The following is a 23,709-nucleotide window of genomic DNA, read 5'->3' as shown; positions in this document are numbered from 1 at the left end:
CAATTTCTTTGCTGAAGTTGTGCAATTCTTTCTCTGATATTTTTGTTTTCTACTGGCATAGAATGGTTGCCTCCGTGGTGACACTTATGTTAAGAAAAATAGTTGATTGGGAGATATTGAATTGGATTGATTTTATTTCTTACCTCCTTCACATACATGAGTAAAAATCTTTACATTACGTCTGGGTCTAAATGTGCAATGTGCAATCATAATAATTTATAATAAATAGAACAGTCAGTGTAACATAGAAATACACTCAAATCAGCGTGAGTTAATCAGTCTGATGGCCTGGTGGAAGAAGCTATCCCAGAGCCTGTTGGTCCTGGCTTTTATCCTGCAGTACCATTTCCCGGATGGTAGTAACTGGAATAGATTGTGGTTGGGGTGACTTGGGTCCTCAGTGATCCTTTGGGCCCTTTTTACACACCTGTCTTTGTAGACATAGACATACTTTATTGATCCCGAGGGAAATTGAGTTTCGTTACAGCTGCACCAACCAAGAATAGAGCATAAATATAGAAATACAAAAACCACAAACTATCAAACAACAATATGCAAACTATGCCAGATGGAAATAAGTCCAGGACCAGCCTATTGGCTCAGGGGTCTGACCCTCCACAGGAGGAGCTGCAAAGTTCGATGGCCACAGGCAGGAACAATCTCCCATGACACCCAGTGTTGTATCTCGGTGGAATATGTCCTGAATCACGGTGGAATATGTCCTGAATCACGGAAAGTTCACAATCGCAGATGCACTGGGCTGTCCGCACCACACTCTGCAGAATCCTGTGATTAAGTTCTTGACATAAAGTACTTAGGTTATCGCATATATTATGTATTTTAGAAAATGGTTGGAGATGCTTAGTATTGACAAAGTGAACTGATATCAAGATCCATTTATTCTTCTCCAGAGGCTGCACAGATACTCCATCTTTGAGCAGGCAGATATCGTCCAGGGGCTAATGGCAGAACTGGGCCTAGCTCAGCAGAAGCTCAATATCCTGGCTCACGATTATGGGGACACTGTTGCATTGGAGCTGCTGTACAGGTTCTCATTTAAAAGATCATTGACGTTTGGACAGAGATATAATCCTAACTCAGCAAAAATACTGTATTTTTTTTAAAAAATTCCATTGAAACATTGCATTTTGCGTGCTTCTGTTTAAATGACATTTCATATACACTCAGTGGCCACTTTATTAGGTATAGGAGTGTTGTGGCCTTCTGCTGCTGTAGTCCATCCTGACCTGTGTTCAGAGAAGACATTCTGCACACCACTTTTATAACGCATGGTTGTTTCCTTCCTGTCGACTTGAACCACTTTGACCATTCTCTTTTGACCTCTCTCATTAACAAGGCTTTTTCGCCCATAGAACTGCTTTTCAGTGCATATTTCTTTTTTTTTGTTTTTCACTCCATTCTCGGTAAATTCTCGAGACCTGCGCCAAAGATTATAAATCCCAGGGGATCAGCAGTTTCTAAGATACTCAAACCACTCTGTCTGGCACCAACAAACATTCCACAGTCAAAGTCACTTAGATCACATTTCTTCCCCATACTGATGTTTGGTCTGAACAGCAATTGAACCTCTTGACCATGTCTGCATACTTTTATGCATTGAGTTGCTGCCACATGATGGGCTGATTATATATTAGTATTAACAAACAGGTGTACCTAATAAAGTGGCCACTGAGTGCATGTATTGGTCTATGCCATTTATTTGGATTCATCAGATGTATGGAGAGGGGGACCCTGCTACATGGGCACTGGCTTGCTCTCCATATTGTACTACCCAGGGTTATGTATATAAGACAGCTAGGGTGCAATACCTGTGGTCAACTCTGACCAATGGGCCCTCACTCATGAGTGTCAGCACCCAACTTTCCATACAGTGCATTGTTTTATTGGGCATTCTGTCCAAGTGCTCTCAGCTCAATCTGAATCCATCAGCAAATCTTCTTGAGTTATGATCTTGTGTGATTTCTACCATTGCTCTGGGCAATCTTTGTCTGAATTCAGCTGGTGAAATCCGAGATTTGTAATGCTGGGCACAATCACCAGCAAATATTGAGTGGAATGCAACGCCTTCCATCTAAGTGGATTTCTGTGCTGTTAGTCAATTAGAGTGGCTAAATCACCCTGTCTGAGGTGAGCATCTGCTATGGAGCCAATACTTATCATGTGTGTGATATAATCCCTGTTGGAAGTTTCTCAGTTACAGTGTTTGAGCATTACATCTCCTTTGTGTTAGGTCTGAACATGGTAGTCCTGGGCATCTGATTATTAACAGCCTGTGTTTATCAAATGGAGGTATTAAACTATTTTTCTTAATTGATTTTAATGATTTATATGGTTTTGAAAAATAATCTCAATTCTTGTGGCTGATAGCTTACCCCATTCTTTACAGGAATTTTTCCAGAGACAAATCACCCAAGATTTCTGCAAAAGGTATTATCCATGTTTTTAAAAAAATGCAGTGCATTAGAAGTGTACAGAACCATAGGGTGTAAAGTAAACAGAATGTCAGAAGCATGTGCAGAAAGAGAAATATGTTGAAAGGGCAAGAAGAATTAGACTGAGAGGGAGATGTTGGATGATAAATATGTGTATTGTGCTGAATAGCTTCTTTCTCATCATAGATTCATTGCAATTAGGTTGAGAGTCCTCTAGGCAGCACCAGAAGAATAGATAGTAAAACTACAATAGGGCATCAGTGAGTGAGAAGGGTGTAAAGTCCTATCAGCCTTGAGATGCTTGGCAATTTGTATGTACGCCTTCTCTAAATCTAGATTGTGAAATGGTGATTGTTGATGTAATGTATTATTCTAAATGGGTCAAATCAAGAGTAGCTAATGTATAGCTTGAGATGAGATACAGATGCACTTGCAGAGGCCGCCAGACGTCAGTTGTGGCTCAGCGCTCGTACTGGTTACACGTGCATTTGCTGTTCGCTGATATTTTGTGTTCACTGTTGACTTTGTGTTTAATTTCACTGTGAAAATGTCAAAAAGAGCTGCAGATACCCCTATGGGTAACAATGAGAAAAAGAGAAGGAATCTTCTCTATCAATAACGCAGAAAGTGGAGTTATTGCAGAAGCTTGATCGTGGTGTGTCTGTGCGGCGTCTTACTGAAGAAAATAGTATCGGAACTACCACTGTATATGATTTAAATAAACAGAAAGACAAGTTACTGAAGTTTTATAGTGACAGTGACATTCTGCATTTATTCCAATAAGTCATTTAACCATGTGTTTGATTTGGTTCGTTTGAAGCTGTATATTTTTATATTTTATTGAATGTTTTTGTTGGAAATAAAATTTCTTCACATCATTATTCCCTAAACAATACAGTATAACAATTATTTACATAGCATTTACATTGTATTAGGTATTATAAGTAATCTAGAGATGATTTAAAGTGTATGGGAGGATGTGCGTAGGTTTGGTGCGCCGCTGGGTCTTAAAGCCCACCGTACTGAGACAGGTTAAATAAGGGACTTGAGCATACATGTTTTTTGGTATCGGGGGGCAGGTGGTCTGAAATCTGAAAAATTCTGAATTCCGAAATGCAACTGGCCCTAAGGAATTCGGATAAGGGATTGTGGACCTGTAACACATTTTCAGTCAATCACTGTTTTCTATGGATGTTGGCATAAAGGGCACCACTTTTTTCTTCTTGCCCTGGCAAACCCACACAGTGAGCCCAGCAGAGAAGTCGTGGGGATAGGTTGGAATGTTTGACAGCTAATATAATCTCAATAGCTGCAAATGTGGAAATATAATTTATTGCAAATGAAAGATGGGAAACGGAGATAGCAGAGACTATGTTGTATTAGACTTCATATATAAGACACATTATCACAACAGCAGGTAATCCAGTGTTAGTGATTGTAAAAAGGACACCAAGGGCCTGCAAAGGGCTATAAGCAGATTAGGTGAGTGGGGTCAGAAATTGGCATCTGGAGGATAATGTGGGAAAATGTGAGGTTATCCATTTTGGAAAGAGGAGTGGAGATTATTATGTAAGTGCACACAGATGACAAATTTTGTGCTCCAGAGGAAACTGAGGGTCTCTGTGCTTAATAAACAAAAGGTTGATTGGCAGGTACCATACATAATTAGTAATGCTTATAGAATGTTGACTTTAATTACAAGAGATTTGGAGTATGAAAGTAGGGGAGTTTTGTTGTGCTTTTACAGAATACTGGTGAGACTGCATCTGACCCATTTCATACAGTTTGGCTTCTACATTTCTAGTGGAGAAAAAGATTCATCAGGATGATTAGTGGGGTGAAGGGACAGAAGTAAAGAAAATTTATTTATTTATTGAGATGCAGCATGGAATAGGATCTTCTGGCCCTTTGAGCCACGCTGGCCAGTGATCCCTGATTTAATCCTAGCCTAATCACAGGACAATTTACAATGACCAGTTAACCTGCCAACAGGTACATCTTTGGACTGTGGGAGGAACCCAGAGCACCCGGAGGAAACTCATGATGAGCACGTACAAGCTGCTCACAGGCAGCTGCGGGAATTGAACCCGGTGGCTGGCACTGTAACGTCTTGTGCTAACCACTATGCTACCATGCCGTGAACAGGTTGCAGTGTAGAAAATTGTCAGATGATCTTATTGAAGTGCACAAGATGTTGAGAGGATATCTCCCTTTGTTGGGATACCTAGAACAAGAGAGTATAATTTCAGAATAATGGATTACCCGTTTTAGCAGGAGATGAGGATATTTTTCTCTCTGAGTCATGAAATGTTAGGATTCCATCCCATGGAGAGCTGTGAGGACAGTGTTCCTGGTAACTGAAATTGCTTGTGACATTAAAATTTAAAAATGATGTCAGAAATCTACAACAGTAAATATTGATGCACAACTGTAGTAATGTTATGATTTTAAAAAAGTGAGGTTAATGGCTTATTCTAAATGTGGTCTGTTGTGCATGGTAGCACGTAGAAACTTGTGTGCATTTTTAAAAATTGACAATGCATTTCTACATTATTTTCTTAATTTTCTTTGTAACAGTTACTCAAAAACAGCGGTTGCTTTTCACCAATCTTCACCAGACTGATGAACTACTATTTTTTCTCAAAAGGGTAAGTCTGTAACCAGAGCAACATACACAAAATGGTACAGGAACCCAACAGGCCAAGCAGCATCTATGGAAAAGAGTAAACAGTTGACGTTTGGGGACGACGGACAGAGAAGGAACGCGGAAGATGCAGGGATAAAAAAATAGAGAGAGGGAAAAGAGTCTAGCTGAAAGGCGTTAGGTGAAGTCAGTTGGGTGGGAAAGGTCAAGGGATGGAAAAGAAAGAATCTGGTGGGATTCTTTCCTGTCGAAATCTGATAGAAGTCTGTAATCATGTGGATCTAGGAAGATCTGAATTATATCCAGTAGACACCAACACTCCGAGCAACAATTTAGTGGATGTCTATTCAATTTTCGCAACCCATGAACAACAGCATACCAGTTTCATCTCCCTGCACAAGTTAAACAATACTGACTTGAGCATTCTGAATTGCTTTCACATGTGTGCTAAATGCTGAATAAACACTTCTCACAACCTGCATGTGGTAGTTCTTTTTTGTTTTATTAGTTTAAAGCAAGAAAATCATTGTTGGTCAATCCAGATTAGCCTGCATTATATTCATAGTAAATATTTTTCACTAAAATTAGTGAATAAAAATGGAATACTGCTGTTTGTCAGTCTAGCTCAATTCGATCCTTGTCGTTTGAAAGTTTGGTTTTAAAACGCATACTAGCCTTTGGCATGAAATGTAAGCTGGCTGTCCACTATAAAGGGAGTGCAGTATTTAGTGTTGTTCTGTCCTTAGAACTGGTCATCATGCTGCAGCTGGATCCACGTTTAGCATTACGTTATTCAGTTTTCAAAAGTCCTGAGAAAGGACCACTGAGAAAAAAAAACAGCAAACACTTACTGCAAGGTCACTTTACTGGTACCTGTTTTTACATTTATCAGTCATGAAATTTTGGACTTTAGTGAAACATCTTGATGGGATTTTTCTTATGAACCATTTTAGGATCGGTGCAGTGTTTGGACCTCACACACAGCCAACAACTGCAGAGTACTGGGACATGTGGACTACTGTTCGGATCAATGATGGGAATCTAGTAATGGACAGGTGAGTCAAACACCAAGTTCTATTCAACTTGTTATAATTACAGCCAACAGCAATGTATTAAACCGGTGCTGGATGAGAAGACTTTAAAGCTATAGACTATTCAAGGATTTTTGTCAAAACATATTTTCTGTCATCCAGAATAGCACTTACACCATCTCAAATCATGGCACCTCAGGGTAGCTAATCAAATAGTACATGGTAAGCATAGATTTTTATGGGATGTGTGAAACTGTATAGCTGCTGCAGTTATAGAGCCTATCTGTTTCATCTGACACTCATTGTTAACAAGTTTGCAAATGTAGCTGTGACCTAAGATAAGTCAAGCATTCTTTGGTTGTTAATTGGTGTTTTGTTTATGGTGGTGAATCTGTGGAATTCATTGCCACGGACAGCTGTGGAGGGCAAGTCATTGAGTATATTGAAAGCAGAGATTGATAGGTTCTTGATTAGTCAGAGTGTCAAAGGTTATGGGGAGAAGGCAGGAGAATGGGGTTTAGAGGGATAATAAATCAGCCATGATGGAATGGCGGAGCAGACTCGACAGGCCAAAGGATTTAATTCTCTGCTAGTATGTCTAATGGTCTTAAATAACTTATTGCCTTTATACCTTGACTTCAGCTTTATCTTTGTACCTCCCTCCCTCCCTCTTGTAATAATTAATACTCATTGAAGTCTATGTATATAGATTGGAAAAATCAGATTTCAAGCTTTACCTAGTTGAGGATTGCATGGAACTTTTTTTTGGGATAGTTTCATAAGACAGTATGCCGTGTTCTGGAATCAACCACAGAGGAAAATATGGTAATGTGGAACAAGATAAGATTAATTAATGGCTTCCCAGTGAAGGAGCCTTGGGGTAGCAGCGATTATAATACTGAAGTTCCAGTGTGAGGGAGAGAAGAATGAGTCTAAAATTACTGTTATAGTCCTGAATGGCAACAATAAGGCCGTAAAACAGACTTAACTAAAGTGAATAACTTGCCATGGGTGGCCCCAACCCCAACTGCAAAAGGAGGAGGGTTGAACAGTGGGCCAGCAACCCCAATTAATAAAAACCCAGAGCTATAGAAGCTCCAAAAACCTCATCATTGAGAGGAAGGATCTTAAGATGGGCTACATCTGGGGACTTGAAAGACTGGCTCTGGTCAGAGGACGCTGTTAAGCTACTGTCAGTGGCCTAAGCCCCAGTAGGGGTGATGGGCTTTAGAAGATGAACTAAATCGAACTGGCATATTACCTTAAGGGAACAGGTAGTGGTGATACAATAGCAACATTAAAGGGATCTCTCGAAATACACAGAATAGATAAGTTCTAATGAGAAAGAAACATTTAAAGGGGAGGCCTCTATGTCTGTGGTTAGCTAAGAGAGAAAATAGTGCTGTAAAAAACAGGGTTTCAATGTGGACATTTAGAAATGGAACTAGGCATAGGTCCTATAGAAGGTGAGTCTGGGCAATTAATAGAAAATCTGGAGATGGCAGATGCATTAAGCAGGTGTCCTGCATTAGGCTTCACAGTAGAATAGAAATGCACCTCCCCGTGACATTAGGCACATTGGGCAGCAACCTTACTGTTTCTTTAGTATTTTTCTGTTTTATGAGGTGGAGTTGCTAGCTCGACGTTCAACCCAACACGTGTGGAACTCTTGCAAGGAGCCAGCCAGATTCAAACCTGGGACCTCTTGTTCTGAGGTTCGGGTGTGGATGCCACTGCACCAATAGCACAGGCAGAATATAAATGTACCAACCCAGAAATGGATCTATAAATGGATATGGAAGGAATTGAAAATTGCTATTACAAGAGAAGTAGAATTGAGCAGTGTTAGAGCTGTAGTTGACCAGTCCTTTTAGCCTGGTGGACTTTATCTGGAGGCCTTTTTAAAGAAAGTGGCCACTAAGAGGGTTGAATACTAAGATTTAATTATTCATAAATTCTCTAGATTTGGGAGAGGTTCCATTAGATTGGAAAATAGAAAATGTATCTCCTTAGTTTAGAAACAGAGAGAGAGAGAGAGAGAAAACAAGAAACTTCAGGCTAAGCTTAATGGCTATCATAAGGAAAATGCTAGAAGTTATGATTTAATACATTATTTGCAGCACTTCGGTAAAATAAAAAATGGTCAATCAAAGTCAGCAAAATTTTGTCAAATGGAAACTTTGGTGAAAATATATTAAAGGTTCTTGACAGGTTAACTTTGGAGAGAATGTTTCCCCTTGTGGGAAAATCACAGGGGTTCCCAACCTGGGTTCCATGGATCGCTTGCTTAATGGTGTTGGTCCATGGCATAGAAAAGGCTGGAAACCCCTGAGATTCTAGAACAAAGGGTCACTGCTTAAAAATAAGGGGTCGCTGATTCAGACACAGATAAGGCAGGTTTTTTCCGATGGTAGAGTGTCTTTGGAGTTCTCTTCTTCAAACAATGGCTGATGAGAAATTTTTAAATGATTTAAGGCAGAGGTAGATTTGGTTTAAATGAACAAGGTTAACGGAGTAGACTGAGTGCACAGTTAAATTTATAAGCTGATCAGCCAGGATCTTCTTGAATGGAGGCATGAAGTTTACTCCTAATGTATGTATTTGTAAGTCTCCTAACACTTCCAGTCAGTGTGGAGTTCTGGATTGCCTCAGATTAGCTAACTTAGCACGAAGTATGCCAGGAGTGAGAACACTTATAGATGCTGAGCTTAAAAGGGCTTATTATACCATTATATGGAGAGAGGTGAATTATTGGTAAGTGCTGATGAGTCAGTGGCCTGGTACAAATAATTGCTTCTAGCAGTAAATTGCAGATATCCCACCTCCCCCAGAAGCTCCAGGAGTCTCCCGCATATTGATAGCGGCTCCCTGACGCCCGCAAGTTATATACAATATCCCGGAAATCAATTTTTTTTTGAGAGCGAGCAAGAGAGAGGGAGGGACAGACAGCTGTAGTGAGAGAGTGATAGAGCATCCTGATAGGTCTACTTAGCACAATGAGAGACCAATCAGTTTTCTTTGTGGGCGGGCTTTACAGTTGACCTCTCTCTCTCTCTTTCATTGTCCATCAGTTCAGTTTAGTGTCCTGCAGCGCCATAGCAGAGTGTTCCAAAAAAAGAAAAAAGAAAACGCACTTCACCCCAGACTACACTAAAGTGTACCCCTGCCTAATAGGAATCAAAAATAATGACAGTGTTGCTCACTGCACTGTTTGCAATAGTGACTTTCAGGAGATAGATGTGAGCAACCCTGAAATTCACTGCCCAGATGAAGAGCTTTTTACTGGGTACCTGGCAAGGAGGCAGTTGCTAAGTGAGGAAACACAAGAGATCCCCCCTTACAAGACAAAGCAGTTCTTCAAAGATGCCAGAGCATTCTGTGTCAGGTGCTTTCAAAAAATCTTGGAGACCAAATCTTGAAAAATCTGTCAGTGGTCAATACAGAGAGTCAAGATGATGTGAATCCAGCGCAGATTTTGACTTTGGCAGAGAGATTTCCAAATGTGATCAAGGCAGATGCAAGAGTACAGCTCCACTTGGAAGTCCTGGATTATGTCTCAACTAACCTTGAAGGACTGGTGCCAAACTACAAAAGTTTGCCAGTTGGTGAGTTCTGGGGGAAGCTGTCCAAAGTAAAATCTGTGAGCACAGGGCAGTTGAGATTCAAAGAGCTCAGCCAGTTGATGAAGCTGCTTTTGGTGCTGTCAAATTCTAATTGTGATGTAGAAAGGGCATTCAGCATGGTGCGTCACATTAAGACAGAATTCAGAAGTCAGCTGTGAATCCGATGTCTTGCAAAATTAACAAATTCATTGACACAGACTGCTATGAGGTTGAGACTTCCAGCAAAATGCTCAAATCTGCCAAGCAAGCCAAATCACAGTACAAGGAAAATTTGCGAAAGAAATAGAAAAGCTATTTGCTTTAGCATTTAGCTATTAGCATTGAGACTGCCAATTAAGTACTCAACAAGGAAAATATATATGTGTGCGTGTAAATAGTTTCAATATGTGATCAAGTAAATTGTTGTGTTCTTTCATAATCAAATGTCCTGTATATATACACCCTTGGAGGTCAATGGGGGGCGGGAATATGGGGTTGCAGGGGGCGGGGGTGGTGATGCTACCTCCCTGGAATGAGTTTTTGCAGGGTAGGATGTCTGGAATTGCCTTGGCTCAGTGTGGAGAGACTGTATGTGAGAAATGGTATTGGGCGGGCTGGGGATAGCAGTTCACCCTCTCAGCGCTGAGATGCAAGGAATGGGGGGGTTGTGGCAGGTTCCTGGCACAGGTATCATGGGCCATTGTAGAGTACAGGCAGAGCCTTCTCCATGCCATAAAATAACAAATTCCATGATATAGAGTATGCCAATGATATTAAACCTGATTCTGATGTGTTGATAGACTGACCTTGGGTCTTATGATCTATCGTGTTACATCCTGTTAGATGAGAAGTAAGCTGTTACCTGAGATTTTCCTGAAATAAGAAACTCATCTGAAGGGGAGAGCTAGCAGTTTCTATCACATAGCAACATCAGAATTCAGGAGTAGCTGCTGCCAATTCTTGCAATGGCCTTCACTCACTGTGTCAGCCAGCCCACAGCCTTGCATCTAAATGCTGAACGTAGAACAGTACAGGCCATTTGGCCCACAATATTGTGCTGACTCTTTAACCTACTCTAGGATCAATCCAACCCTACCCTTCCCTCCCACGTAGTCTTCCATTTTCTTTCATCCATGTGCCTACAGAAGAGTTTCTGAAATGCCCCTAATGTATCTGCGTCTACCACCCCTGACAGTGCATTCCATGCACCTGCCACTCTGTATAAAAAAACCTACCTTTGACATACTGCGCACACACACACACACACATTCTTTCCTCCAATCACCTTATCACCTTAAAGTTAAAATGATGCTTACTCCTATTAGCCATTTCTGGCCTGGGAAAAAGGCACTGGCATTCCATCCTGTGCCTCTTATCTTGGACACCTTTATCAAGTCACCTTTCATCAACGTTCCCTCTCATTTTTTTTTTACAGCTGCACAGACTCGAGCAGGAAATTTTTACATGGCCCAAAAAAACCGTGTGGCTCTTTAAATGTTTTTGTAATATGAATATTATGAATATTTAGAATGAAAATTGAAAAATCATATTTATCTATTAATTGGAGGGTATAATGGAATATAGTACAATAAAGAAAATCTTATATGTTTTGTAATTTTTTTCTAGCTGTGTCCAATTCCAGCTGTGTGGCAACAGAGGCTATGTGCTTGGGAGCATTTTAGTTACTGCGTGGCCACATATCTGCACAACTTAGAGGGAATAGTGCCTCTCATCCTCCTAATTCCAAAGAGAAAAGCCCTAGTTTTCTCACCCTATCCTCATAAGACATGCTCCCTAATCTAGGCAGCATCCTGGTAAATCTCCTTTGCACCTTCTCTAAAGCTATAATGAAGAGACCAAGCTGAACACCCAATGCCAGGTGAACAACTGTGCCACTTCCCCTGGCCCACAGCCTCTCCACATTGGACTATGGGCAGTTCATTGCTGGGGGAGTGCCAGTGTAGGACTGGGGTTCACTGCAGGTTCCCATCACAGCACCATGCAGCACAGGCAGAGTATGGGGGAGACAAATGGGCCTATGGACCTGTGAGTGTTTGAAATGGAGGACAAAGACCACCATGTGCCTGTACCATCATTCAGTAAGATAATAACAAAAAAATTGATCTCTAAATACATTCAGCAACTGAGCCTCCACGGCCCAATAGGGTAGAGAATTTCAAACATTTATCTCTCTGCATGAAGAAGCACCTTGTCAATCCTGTCCTGAATGGTCAACTGTTTTTTAAGAGTTTGTCCCCTGGCTTTATATACCCCATCAACTCTGCAGCTGCCTTGGTTAGCCCCTTATGAATGTTGCACATTGACATGAGATCACATCTCATTTTTCTAAACTCCGAATAACAGAGATGTTCCATGCTATAAGTCTGAACTGGGTTCAAGTGAAATTGAATGAATGAGTAGAATGCATGTAGTGCCACAGTTTTAAGATTACAGAGAAGGAGCTAGAATAGAGATGAGTTAAATTTTAGTTTCAACATGGGAGTTTATCCATTAGTTATTCTGCAGTTTAGTCAGAATCCCAATGAGGGACTACCACGAGAAGTGTTGATAAAAAGCAAGTGGGAGATAACAAGTGAGGAAAGCATCACTCATCAAGTAGAAAGTTTTTCTCTTATCCTATACAGGAGATTATTAGTCTTGTAACATGTTCCTTCAATCCAGGAATGGGATTTCTGTATCTTTTCACTTCAGTTTAGCTCCTTTGGAGCAGTACCATACGTAGGTAGCTTTCATACAGGCCTTGCCTTTTCTGAGGCCCTGTTTTCTTTGTGCATATTACATTCTTTCTGGTCCTTCTAAAGCCCTGTTTCCTGGTCAAGGAAGATATAAAAATGGCCAGAAATTGCATCCAATGGAAAGAAAACAAATCCATGGAACAGAGCTGAAAGCCTTCAAAAAAAATATTGCTGAATACCAGAGTAACTAAAATAGAATGTGCTGTTACGTTATGTATAAAGAGCAATTTATGTTCTCCCAGCTGGTTTACATCTGACATTGGAGCTGAGCATGAGATCACTTAGATGAGGTTTTCTTGCTTGTATCTTGTCCAAAAGCTTTTAATTTTCTTCCTTAGAACTGTGCAACTGGGAAGTTGCAGCAGGTAATGTAGATTGATGCCTCTGAAACTGCAGAGCTGAATATCTGAATGGAATTGGATTAAGGGTTATTGGGTTAAGTACAGATAATCCAGTGCTGTCAGTAAACATGCTTGTTAATGGGACCTTGAAAACATCCTAAGGGACATCTCTAGTCAAAACTGTACTGTATTGAATTAACTTCAAAGAAAGTGCAAGTTGGTGTAAAACCTTTCATTAGGGTTAGTTGAGTTGGTAGAGTTCCCAATAAAGCATATTTTATGCTACCTCTGACGTGCTGAGCTGTATTATCTTTAGTGATTTTTTACTGTATTTTTTATTTAAATTTGCCTAATTCAAGTAATCATATTTCAGCATGAAGCTTTCTGATTGGTTTATTGTTCACATTGGCTCAAAGTAATGCAAAATTCATTTTAAGCGCAAGAAATGTTTAAGAATAGGCTAACTAAATAAACTTGCCAGTACATCTGACTGAAGACATAGAGGAGATGAATACCCATTGTTAACCTTTAAGAAGATGATTGGAGATTGAGATTCATACGTGTTAACTGTTTAACCTTCCATTTCCCCAGGATAAGAGGGTGAGTGTAGTTTAAAGCAGGAGAGATTGTCAAGCAAGAATATTAACAGAAGGGTGCTACAGTAGCATAGTAGTCATCAGAATGCTGTTACAGCTTGGGACGTTGGAGTTCAATCCCAAAGTCCTCTGTAAGAAAGTTCTTCCCATGTGCGCATGGGTTTACTCCGGGTGCTCCGCTTTCCTCTCACAGTCCAAAAAAGTATTGGTTAGTAGGTTAATTGGTCATTGTAAATTGTCCTTGGAATAAGCTAGGGTTAAATTGACTGGTTGTTAGGTGGTGTGGCATGGTGAGCTGGAAGAGCCTCTTCCTCGCCATATCTCTAAATAAATTTGAAAGTATAAAATTTGAAAGGAATTGGTGTGATGAGTAATTTGACCTTTTATCACCCTGGACTTTGAAGGGAAAAAAATGTGGGAAGAATATTCCACAGTCAACTGATTTATTGTTAGCTTATTTTAAAATTGGACTTATTATTAAAGAATCCTCTGCCCTACTTCTGTCAATTGCAGCAAGTCTTGAAAATGGAGAATGTATAAATATTGGTCAATATTCTTTCCACAAATGGGGAAAGTAAAATGGCATTCTGGCCCAGCTGTTAAAGCTAATGTTGGCTGAATTTTATAATGGGATCATATAAGCTGGAGTAAGGTGAAATACACTCACTTATGGTATTTACTAACTTACTGCCTGTTACGGTGCTGGTGTTTAGGACAGCAATGAAGGCCTTTCATCTCTCTCTGTCCTTGGCCCTCTTTTCTATTGTGCCTTATGTGTGGTTCATGGTCCTCGTTTCTGCCTCTACGGTACGGTGCCAAGTTGTCTTTGGTCTCTCAAATTCTCTTCACCCGTCAGGGACCCAGTGAAGTGCTGTCTTGATGATAGAGTTGGCTTTTTTCTCATCAAGTGCCCAATCCATCTCCAACGTTTCCTCATGATTGTGGCCATGTCCACTTGATACTGAAGGAGTAGAGCGTGGTTGGAGATCTTGGCCAGAAGATACGGAGGATCTTCTGGATGGAAATACACTCAGTGGTCACTTTATTAGGTACAGGAGGGGAACCCGCTGTGGTCTTCTGCCATTGTAGCCCATCCTCTTCACGGTTTGGCGTGTTGTAGCTCAGAGATGCTGTTCTGCACTCCACTGTTGAAATGAGTGGTTATCTGAGCTACTGTCACCTTGAACAAGTCTGGCCATTCTCCTTTGACCTTTCTCAGTAACAAGACATTTTTACCCATAGAACTGCCGCTCACTGGATGTTTTTTTGTTTCTTGTACAATTCTCTGTAAACTCTAGAGACCTCTGCATGAAAATCACAGGAGATCGGCAGTTTCTGAGATATTCAAACAATTCGTCTGGCACCAACAAGCATTCCACTCAGTCACTTGGGTCACATTTCTTCTCCATTCTGATGTTTGGTCTGAATAATAACTGAACTTGACAATGTCTGTATACTTTTACGCATTGAGCTGCTGCCACTTGATTGGCTGGCTAGATATTTGCATTAGTGAGCGGCTGTACAGGTATACCTAATAAGGGAGTCACTGAGTGCCTATGAATGTAGAATCAGTGTAGGTCAGTGAGGAATGTTAAAATGTGTAAGAAGCAAGTAGGGTTTCTAAACAGCAACTATTTCTCCCATGATATGCTCATGATGATGAAGTGCAGAAATGGTCTATGAATACTTTGATTTTCATTTAATAGTATATTTCCAAGTCAACTTGTCCTAGCTCTTAAAACTGTGGGCATAACATTCCATCATTTAATGTTTTTTTCAGTATTTTGCAGTTCATCAATCAAAGATGGAAGTACAGAGATCGATGGGTAGGAGCCTTGATTTCTACCTCTGTTCCATGTATGTTGAACACTGTCGGCTTTACCTTAATGGAGAAACTATTCTAATACATATGAGAGGTGTTTACAAATAATCATGCACTATTAGTCTCTAACTCTCATCTGTTCTGTTGGGTGTTCACTGCTCACTCCAGAGAATTAAGTTAAACATCTAGGCTAACTGACAGACTTGCAATGATGGAGCAGTTGGATGAGATAGAAGTGGCCTTACAGCTAAAATGTTGTAATGCAAATAAGCTCTCAGGTAGACATAAAACTCCTGGTGCTACTTTGAAGAGGAAATTTTACCTCCTGGGTATCACTAAAATAGATTATCCAGTTATTATCATTGTGCTTTTGTTGGGGATTATTGTGCTGAAATTGACAGCTCTACTTTCAAAAATGCTTTGCAAGCTAATTAAGATTTGTCCCTGGAATTACGAGTTGTCAGTGAGTGAATGCTTCTGATGTTGAAGCCCTCAAAAATATTCAATATTAAACTTTTAAAATAAAATTAAATATTTAAATCAATTCAAATAAAAACGATGCTCCTTCCCACAGATGTTTTCTCCTTAATATCGGTAGACCCATTGGACTTGCTCTGCAGTAACTAGCTTTTAGAAGTTTGTGCTCTGCTGTTCACCTCCTTGAGAAAACTACAGTTGCCAGTTTAAAATTGGCAAACCTGAGTTAGTATTTGTCTTCAGCATCCTGAGTTAAGGAATGATGAGAAAATCATTCAGTTTCCTGCTTTAAATTACTCTTCAATGTCCTCCCTCTCTTTGGATGAAAGTTGCAGAGTCCATAAAGCGTGCCTTTTCAGATCGCAATTTATTTACTTATCACGTGTACATTAAAATGTATCATTTGCGTTATCAACTAGACTTCCCAAGGATGTGCTGGGGGCAGCCCACAAGTGTCGCCACACGTTCCAGCACCAACAGAGCCTGCCCACAATATTCAACAGAACAACACAAGCAGTAGCAATGAACTAAATTTAAGATAATGAGCAAAACAAGCCCTTTTACCGACCAACTCCTCACACACAGACAGGCCTTCAACCCCGGTACAGGCCACCCCCGGGCCTTGGTGCCTCCAGTCCTTGGCCATGGATTGTAGAAATTTGTGTTTAAAATATCAATGCATTTTATTGAGTTCCCATTATTCCAATAGTTGGTTAGTTTCACTGAATTGTAGTCTGAACTAAACAAATTGAGTATTCTGTGAATGTAACCAGAGGTTTGCTGGTGTTTCATGTTCTTTTATCACAGTACACTTAATCTATGGACCAATGGATTCTGTGAACCCTCACCCTGAATTTCTGAATCTTTATCAGTAAGTCACGGTTTTCTTCTCATGTATTCTTTAGTCCGTATTTAAAAACAGTTAAATGACTTAAATAATAGAAGCACTCTGGAATTGTCTGGACTTTTGACTTGGGGTGATTGTGTTCTATAATTTTAAATAAGTTATAAAATTGAGAAGGCATACAACAAATCTAATCAAATATGAAAGTCAGCAGGAAGGTTATAAATGTAGATTTTTTTTTGTGTGCAGAGACAGTGAAATGAGGTAATTGGTAATTGCCGAGGCCTGATGTATGAGAGAACTTGGTGATGGGAATATTGTGAAAAACACAATAAAACACATAACATCTCTCTTACTATCTGAACTGATCTTTTTTGGTGATTGAAGACAAACCCTGGAATAAAAAAAGTTCTAAATAAACTTTAGAAATGCACTATTCCATAGAATACATAGAACAATAGATTCACATCTCATTAAAGATGAACTAGTGTCATATTGGTTACAGAAAAGCAAAAAGTCTAATTCTCTAAATAAAAAGAAAATTTATTAACCAAGAGGTAAGCCTTTACGAAATGGAAAAGATAACAGAACCTTTACTGAAATACATATTAAATTCTATAAGTAAGTGACTGGATTATTACTTTAAAATAATCTAGCCACTTGGCTGCTAGTCTCCTAGTGAGAAAATCGGAGCCAATTGTCTCCATCCAGGGTAAATTTGACTGGTGTTGGTTAATCAATATGTTGGCTAACTAGGAGTTAACTTGATTGCTAAACTAAAACCAGAAATTTAATAACAAGATATTGCAAAACAGTAGGAGCACATTCTTTCCAAGAAATGTGTCCCAATTGAGTCACTCAGTTATATCCCAGTCCAATGCATACACCCTATATCCTGTTCAGGCAGGTTTTGAATCTTAAAATTGAAAACTTACAAGTGGAAAGTAGTGAAAAGCAAATTTAGAATAGATACCAGGGGAAGAGAAAACTTTCATTAATGAGTACTGAGGGCTTAACTGAACTCGGGACAATAATATGTATAAAACTGACTTTTGATTTTGTTTGGAAAGTAAAGCCCTTAATTGGAAAGCGTGTGGTTTGGGGTTAGTGGGTAGCAGATTTAAGTGAATGAATTAAAACAACAAATTCCTGTTTATCACTTTAAGGGACAAAAGAAGCAGAAAACAATAATTACTCTGAAGGCTGCAGTTTGTACTTTTGTTGCAGTGTTTGTAGATTCCCTCAGTTTACTCAAGCTTTCAATTTACCTTTTCTCACTACTGCAAATGTAATAACTAAGATACTTGCAGGAGGGACAATCCAATGTGTATCTCTACGTAACTGGATATTCAGGTGATGGGTTTATAATGGTTAACACCCCCCCTTCGCACCTCCCCACTAAAAATCTTCCTGATTGAAGTTCCACCAGAAAATTGAGTAGTTAACCTAGATTGATTCAGTGAAGTGTTGGCTGAGATCATAAACTGGGTTCTGTCTGCCTCTGTGAATGTAAACTATCCCATGCAGGAAGTATGATTCTTTTAAAAAATTATCTATTGCTCATCCATTGTCACTAAAATTGACAATTAAATCAATCACGGTGGTTTTGCTATTCCCTATCTTGCTTCTGCAATTTCTACTTTAAAATTTTTAAATTGGCTGTAAATAATGGCATTGGGAAAGGCACTATCCAATACAAGATTTTCTTACTGTGGCTGGTAATCTTGGATCAGTAGTTAATGGCAAAAAATAGTGATATCATTCCATTGGTGTTTGTCAACAGGGTCTGTCACTGATTGGATATTAGACAAATATGCTATGATTGTGTTGAAGGATTGTCAGTGCAGATTCTGAGAGACAGTGTATAATTTTTTGGATTCGGAGCTCATAGTCTATACTGGCCTGAGATTAAAAACTTCTTCACTTTTGAAGATCGAGCGCACACACAGTCAGACACATAGGGAAATTAACTTTTTACGTGGAATTTTGATGCTAAACTGCTACATTAATGTTAATAGCAAAGTGGGGTGGCTGATGTTGTGGTCTTAAGTAGTAATGAAGTGAGGTTAACACAATTTGAAAATGTCTTTAATACATTGTACAGATTCTCCCTGATTTACAGATACCCAATTTATAGTTATCTCATACATATGAACGAACTCCATAAATAACATTAAATTCAAATGAGGACCAGAGTTGAAACAAAATACTGGTTTACATGCCTCTTCCCTGCAGTAATCAGAATCACTATCTCTGAAGAACATAGGCTGACAGTGTAATTACTGAAGACCATTTAAGAGAATTGCTTTGGAAATTGACAAGCAGTCACTTCCATTGATAACCTGTTAAACAATGTAACACCTGCTGGTACCTCAAGCCCATTAAATCCACCTGTTGAATGTGGTGCATTTCATAACATTAATGATAATATTGATTTGTACCATTGCAGCAAGGCAGGAGAGGACAATAAATAATTGTACATGTTAAATGGCTTCATCAACACCATTCACTATTATACTCTTGGGGCTATGGTTAACATACCAAGTGATTGTGTTTTTTTCCAACATATGGACAAAATCGGCTTATGGGCTTTTGTAAAAACAGAGCCTGTTCTTGAACTAGAGTCAGCTTGTACTCTGAAACATTTAATGTCTTGCATCGGGGAGGGGTGGGGAAAAACACTTCATATATAGTTCCCTTAAGGGATTTGGATATTATAGCAAAAGCCTAAGCCTATTAGGCAAACAGATACTGACTTCCTCACAGATCTGTTTGTTGAGGATCACCTGTTAAGCAAGTTCATGCAAATTAGAACAACTTTTAACTGTGCTAATGTTACATTCACCTTCAGGTTACTTTGGGGTAAAAAAAATAAACTACTGTGACAAACTGGAGGCAAACATTTCAAACTGGAGGTTGACATTTCAAGTCGAGACCCTGCATCAGGACAGAATGTGGTGAGAAAATCCTGACTGGGGGTTTTGACTCAAAATGTCAACTGTCCACGGCCTATAGAGTGAGACAGAGGCTGGTAAGTGATAGATGGAACCGGATTAAAAGATGGAGAGGGGGCAGATGGGACCAGCTGAGGAAGAGAAACAAGTTTTAGCTCTGAAAGGCAGGAGATGGAAAAGGTAAACCGGAGCAGAGAGAACGTGGGTTGACTGGTAGCTGGAAATGGAGCATGTCACTGAGTTGTAAGCTACCCAAGTGGAGCAATGAGAACAAGTTCTACTGTTCATTTGGCCTCACTATGGCAGTAGGAAAGGCTGAGGACAGGTGGGTTGGTGAATGGGAAAGGTTTACACTGGGTTTGCTAATTGAAGGAGCAAATAGGATGATAAACCTACTAAGAAAGAATGCCCACTCTATATAATTATTTTCTTTCAGGAAGTTGGTACCAAAATCAACAGTGTCAATCCTCGATGACCACATCAGCCATTACCCTCAGCTTGAAGACCCTGTGGGCTTCAAACAAGCTTACACAAACTTCATCAATTCCTTCTGAACTTCTAGTTACAACTCTGGATCTTGACCAATGAATGATCACCAGCTTCTTCTGCAATATGGGAATTGTGGTCCCAAATAATAGGCCAATGAGATTATAGGTATTTTAAATCAATATAATTCACAAATTAGATTTGATTATGAGGACACTCAGTCCTTGTTTATTGTTATTTAGAAATGCATGCATGCATTAAGAAATGATACAATGTTCCTCCAGAGTGATATCACAAAAAAAACAACACAAACCAAAGACTGACACTGACATATAGTTACAGCAGTGCAAAACAATACCATAATTTGATAAAGAGCAGACCATGGGAACAGTTAAAAAAAAAGTCTCAAAGTTCCAATCAACTCCCGATAATCCCCGATAGCAGGCGGCAGAAGGGAGAAACTCTCTCTGCCGTAAACCTCCAGGCACCGACAACTGTCGATGCATTGGAAGCACCCGACCACAGCTGACTCTGAGTCCGTCCGAAAACTTCGAGCCTCCGACCAGCCCTTCGACATGGAGCACCATCTCTGCTGAGCTCTTTGACCCCATCCCGGCCGCCGAGCAACAAGCAAGGCCAAGGATGCGGGGCCTTTCCCTCCGGAGATTCAGAATCACACAGCAACAGCGGCAGCGAGAAAGGCATTTCAGAAGTTTATCCAGATGTTCCTTCATTCTCTCATGTCTCTCTCCATCAAATCAGGATTGTGCACGGCACCCTACTTGACAGATTACAGATATCATTCACCGGAGTGGCCATGGCTGTGTCGCACCGCCATCTTCTCCTCCTCCTCCTATAGTATTAACAATGATACTGTTACTTTCTGCTTTGCTTAAAGGTTATTTTGCAGTTGCCACTTGCAAACAGTTGGGAGCTCTGTTGGATGTATTTAAATGAAAAGATTGTGGATCAATGCTGAATTATATATGCTGGTATTTAGCAGTGAAGGGATTTGTCTATAAAGCTTGGAAGTACACAGCAGATAAAGTTAGTATTTAGGTGGCACTTTCTTGCTTGAAGTGAAACTATTTGTCTTTCAAATGCTTGTTGAGCATCGATGAATTTTTCACCATGTCTTCTGCTTCAGGATTTAGCTTCCTGAGATACAGGGATGAACATTTCAGTGCATGAGGGTGTGACAGTTCAGCATGGGGAGCTCCTGCTGGTAAGGTCTATTTGCTGGGCACTTTTGTCCAATTATAAGTCACTCACACTGCCCCCCCCCCCCCCAAACAGATGATCCACAGGGCAAATATTTCCAAAACTAGCAAATAGAACTTGTATAAATAAGAGATTTTTGGGGCCTTTCAGGTGATGATAATTTCTTGTAATTTCTCAAATTCTGAAGAATTTGACAGTAAATGTAGAGGATTAAGATAACCACTTATAATAACCAGTAAAAAAAATAATTCAGGACAAACTGCTTTTCTGTTTGAGAATAGCAGTCAGTGGAGTACGTGGGTGTATAAAAGCTTAATGCCAGGAGAACAGTCTCTGTTTTTCATCTACTGCTCAATTTACAATTTACTCCTTTATAGTTTCTACTGCCTAATTTGATGACGTTAAATTCACGACACTCAATTTTCAACATGAAGTTAAAGTTGATGGAAGACACTAGGTGTGTATTAAATGATGGTATTTATAAAAACAAAACCTTCCAGATAAGTTAAAGGGAAGAGATTAGTGGAGGTCAATGCAGGACCCTTTCACACTGAAATTTTAGAATATGGGAGTAATATTGATAAAGTATGGAAGTAAAAGGTCTATTTGCACATGTTCTTGTTTTCAAAGCTCTTTTTGTATGCATGTGGCAGGATGGTATACATTTTGAGTTCTACTCATTGCTAGTTAATTTTCCCAGTCAACTTTGTTGTACATTAGTGAAATTTCACTTCCCATGATATTGTGCAGCTATGATTTTTCAATACTATACTGTATTTAGCTATTCTATCTAGATGAATTTCTTCCTTAGACCAGCTGCAATTCAAAGATGTCCAATATGAACATCATGCATCTGTAACTTTAAATCACCATTAATCCAGCATACTTGTGACTTTGGTGACAGACCAGCAAATTTTCTAGGCTACTAGGAATCAGGACCACAGTGAATTTAAAGAGAGTATGGGATCAGAGAAATCAGCATCTGGAGAGCTCAATGGCAAACCATTGAGATTTCTAATTGATAGTGGAATATTGGAGTTTTACTAGTACAGTATTCATTTAAAGTATAATGAAACTGAGACTGCAGAAATGTTGTTCAAATAACGAATAAACAAGTGGAAAAATTACAATTATTTCTATGAATAAAGTTTCACAAAATGTTCCTTAAACTATATAGCTGATTTTGTTTCTTAATCCTTAATGTTTAACATAAACTGTAAAATTGTAAATATTACGAAGTGAGTTGAGTTATTATAACTTCCAAATAAAGCAACATAACACTGCTTATAATCCCCATCTCGTTGTAACTTTGTTGTAACTCGTTGTAAAGGACTGGTATTTCCCTCAGAATGCTGCTGTACCCCCACCACATTTATGCACGAATTGCATGGGATTCCACCCAAATACCTTTTGTGGTTGCTGTCTATCTGAAATCAGTCCATTTCTCACAAATATTTCACAATTTGATTAAAATCTGAAGCTTTGCTTGGATCTCAAGGTTGTATAGTTTATACATTCTTTGATAATAAAAATATACTTTGAACTTCGATTGCTTTGAGACTATGGATTACATTCATCAAAGTAGTGAAAATCATTGTTACTTCCTCCCGTTGAACAGTGGGAGTTGTTAAACCCAATGGTTTAAAGTACCATCTTTGTCGAACAGATGCTGCAAAATAGTGAGGGATGTGCAAGCATCCTCTCAAGATGCCAGAACCTGACCAGGTTGAAGAACAGTATCCACAGGAGGCATATCCTTTGTGTAAGGGGGTACAGAGATCTCTAAGGTTACAGCCTGTCATCTGAAAGCCAGTCAATGAATGCCTCCAATATAAGAAAATGCCCTTACCCAACATGTCAGCTCCTGTTGGTCCAAGGTAAAGTAGCTCAAATCTTCTCTCCTATTCTCACAGCAACTTATGGCAAAAACAGCCAAAAAAAAATCCTGATGCTCTCAAACGCATCTCCCATTTCACGCACATCTGCTCTCACCCCATCCTCCTGCCACCCCACTAGGAATAGGGTTCCCCTGGTCCTCATCTACCACCCCACCAGCCTCCGGGTCTAACATATAATTCTCCGTAACTTCCGCCACATCCAACGGGATCCCACCACTAAGCACATCTTTCCTCCTCCTCCCCCCCCCCACTTTCCGCAGGGATCGCTCTCTACGCGTCTCCCTTGTCCATTCATCCCCTCCATCCCTTCCCACCGATCTCCCTCCTGGCACTTATCCTTGTAAGCGGAACAAGTTCTACACATGCCCTCACACTTCCTCCCTTACTACCATTCAGGGCCCTAGTCAGTCCTTCCAGGTGAGGTGACACTTCACCTGTGAGTCAGCTGGTGTGATATGCTGTGTCCGGTGCTCCCGATGTGGCCTTCTATATATTGGCGAGACCCAACACAGGCTGGGAGACCGTTTCGCTGAACACCTACACTCTGTCCGCCAAAGAAGGCAGGATCTCCCAGTGGCAACACA

General features: G+C 39.9%; 1 protein-coding gene across 3 annotated transcripts in view; it reads left to right on the top strand.

Moving 5' to 3' along the window:
• Nucleotides 1-22,723, top strand: part of mest (mesoderm specific transcript) — a 31,218-nt gene extending 8,495 nt beyond the window's left edge. For all 3 annotated transcript variants that reach the window (XM_072241819.1, XM_072241818.1, XM_072241821.1), the window contains exons 5-12: nt 912-1,048; nt 2,252-2,310; nt 2,408-2,448; nt 5,031-5,101; nt 6,051-6,152; nt 15,204-15,280; nt 16,530-16,593; nt 19,957-22,723. In XM_072241819.1, coding sequence (XP_072097920.1) covers nt 912-1,048; nt 2,252-2,310; nt 2,408-2,448; nt 5,031-5,101; nt 6,051-6,152; nt 15,204-15,280; nt 16,530-16,593; nt 19,957-20,074 — 669 coding nt within the window. In that variant the 3' untranslated portion in view covers nt 20,075-22,723. The remainder of the gene's footprint in view (nt 1-911; nt 1,049-2,251; nt 2,311-2,407; nt 2,449-5,030; nt 5,102-6,050; nt 6,153-15,203; nt 15,281-16,529; nt 16,594-19,956) is intronic.
• The last annotated feature ends 986 nt before the right edge of the window (nt 22,724-23,709 follow it).

Source organism: Mobula birostris, chromosome 23 (assembly GCF_030028105.1).
Source record: "Mobula birostris isolate sMobBir1 chromosome 23, sMobBir1.hap1, whole genome shotgun sequence".
Lineage (NCBI taxonomy): Eukaryota > Metazoa > Chordata > Chondrichthyes > Myliobatiformes > Myliobatidae > Mobula > Mobula birostris.
The sequence above is the reverse complement of the archived record's forward strand: the minus strand, read 5'-3'. Positions and strand labels throughout refer to the sequence as shown.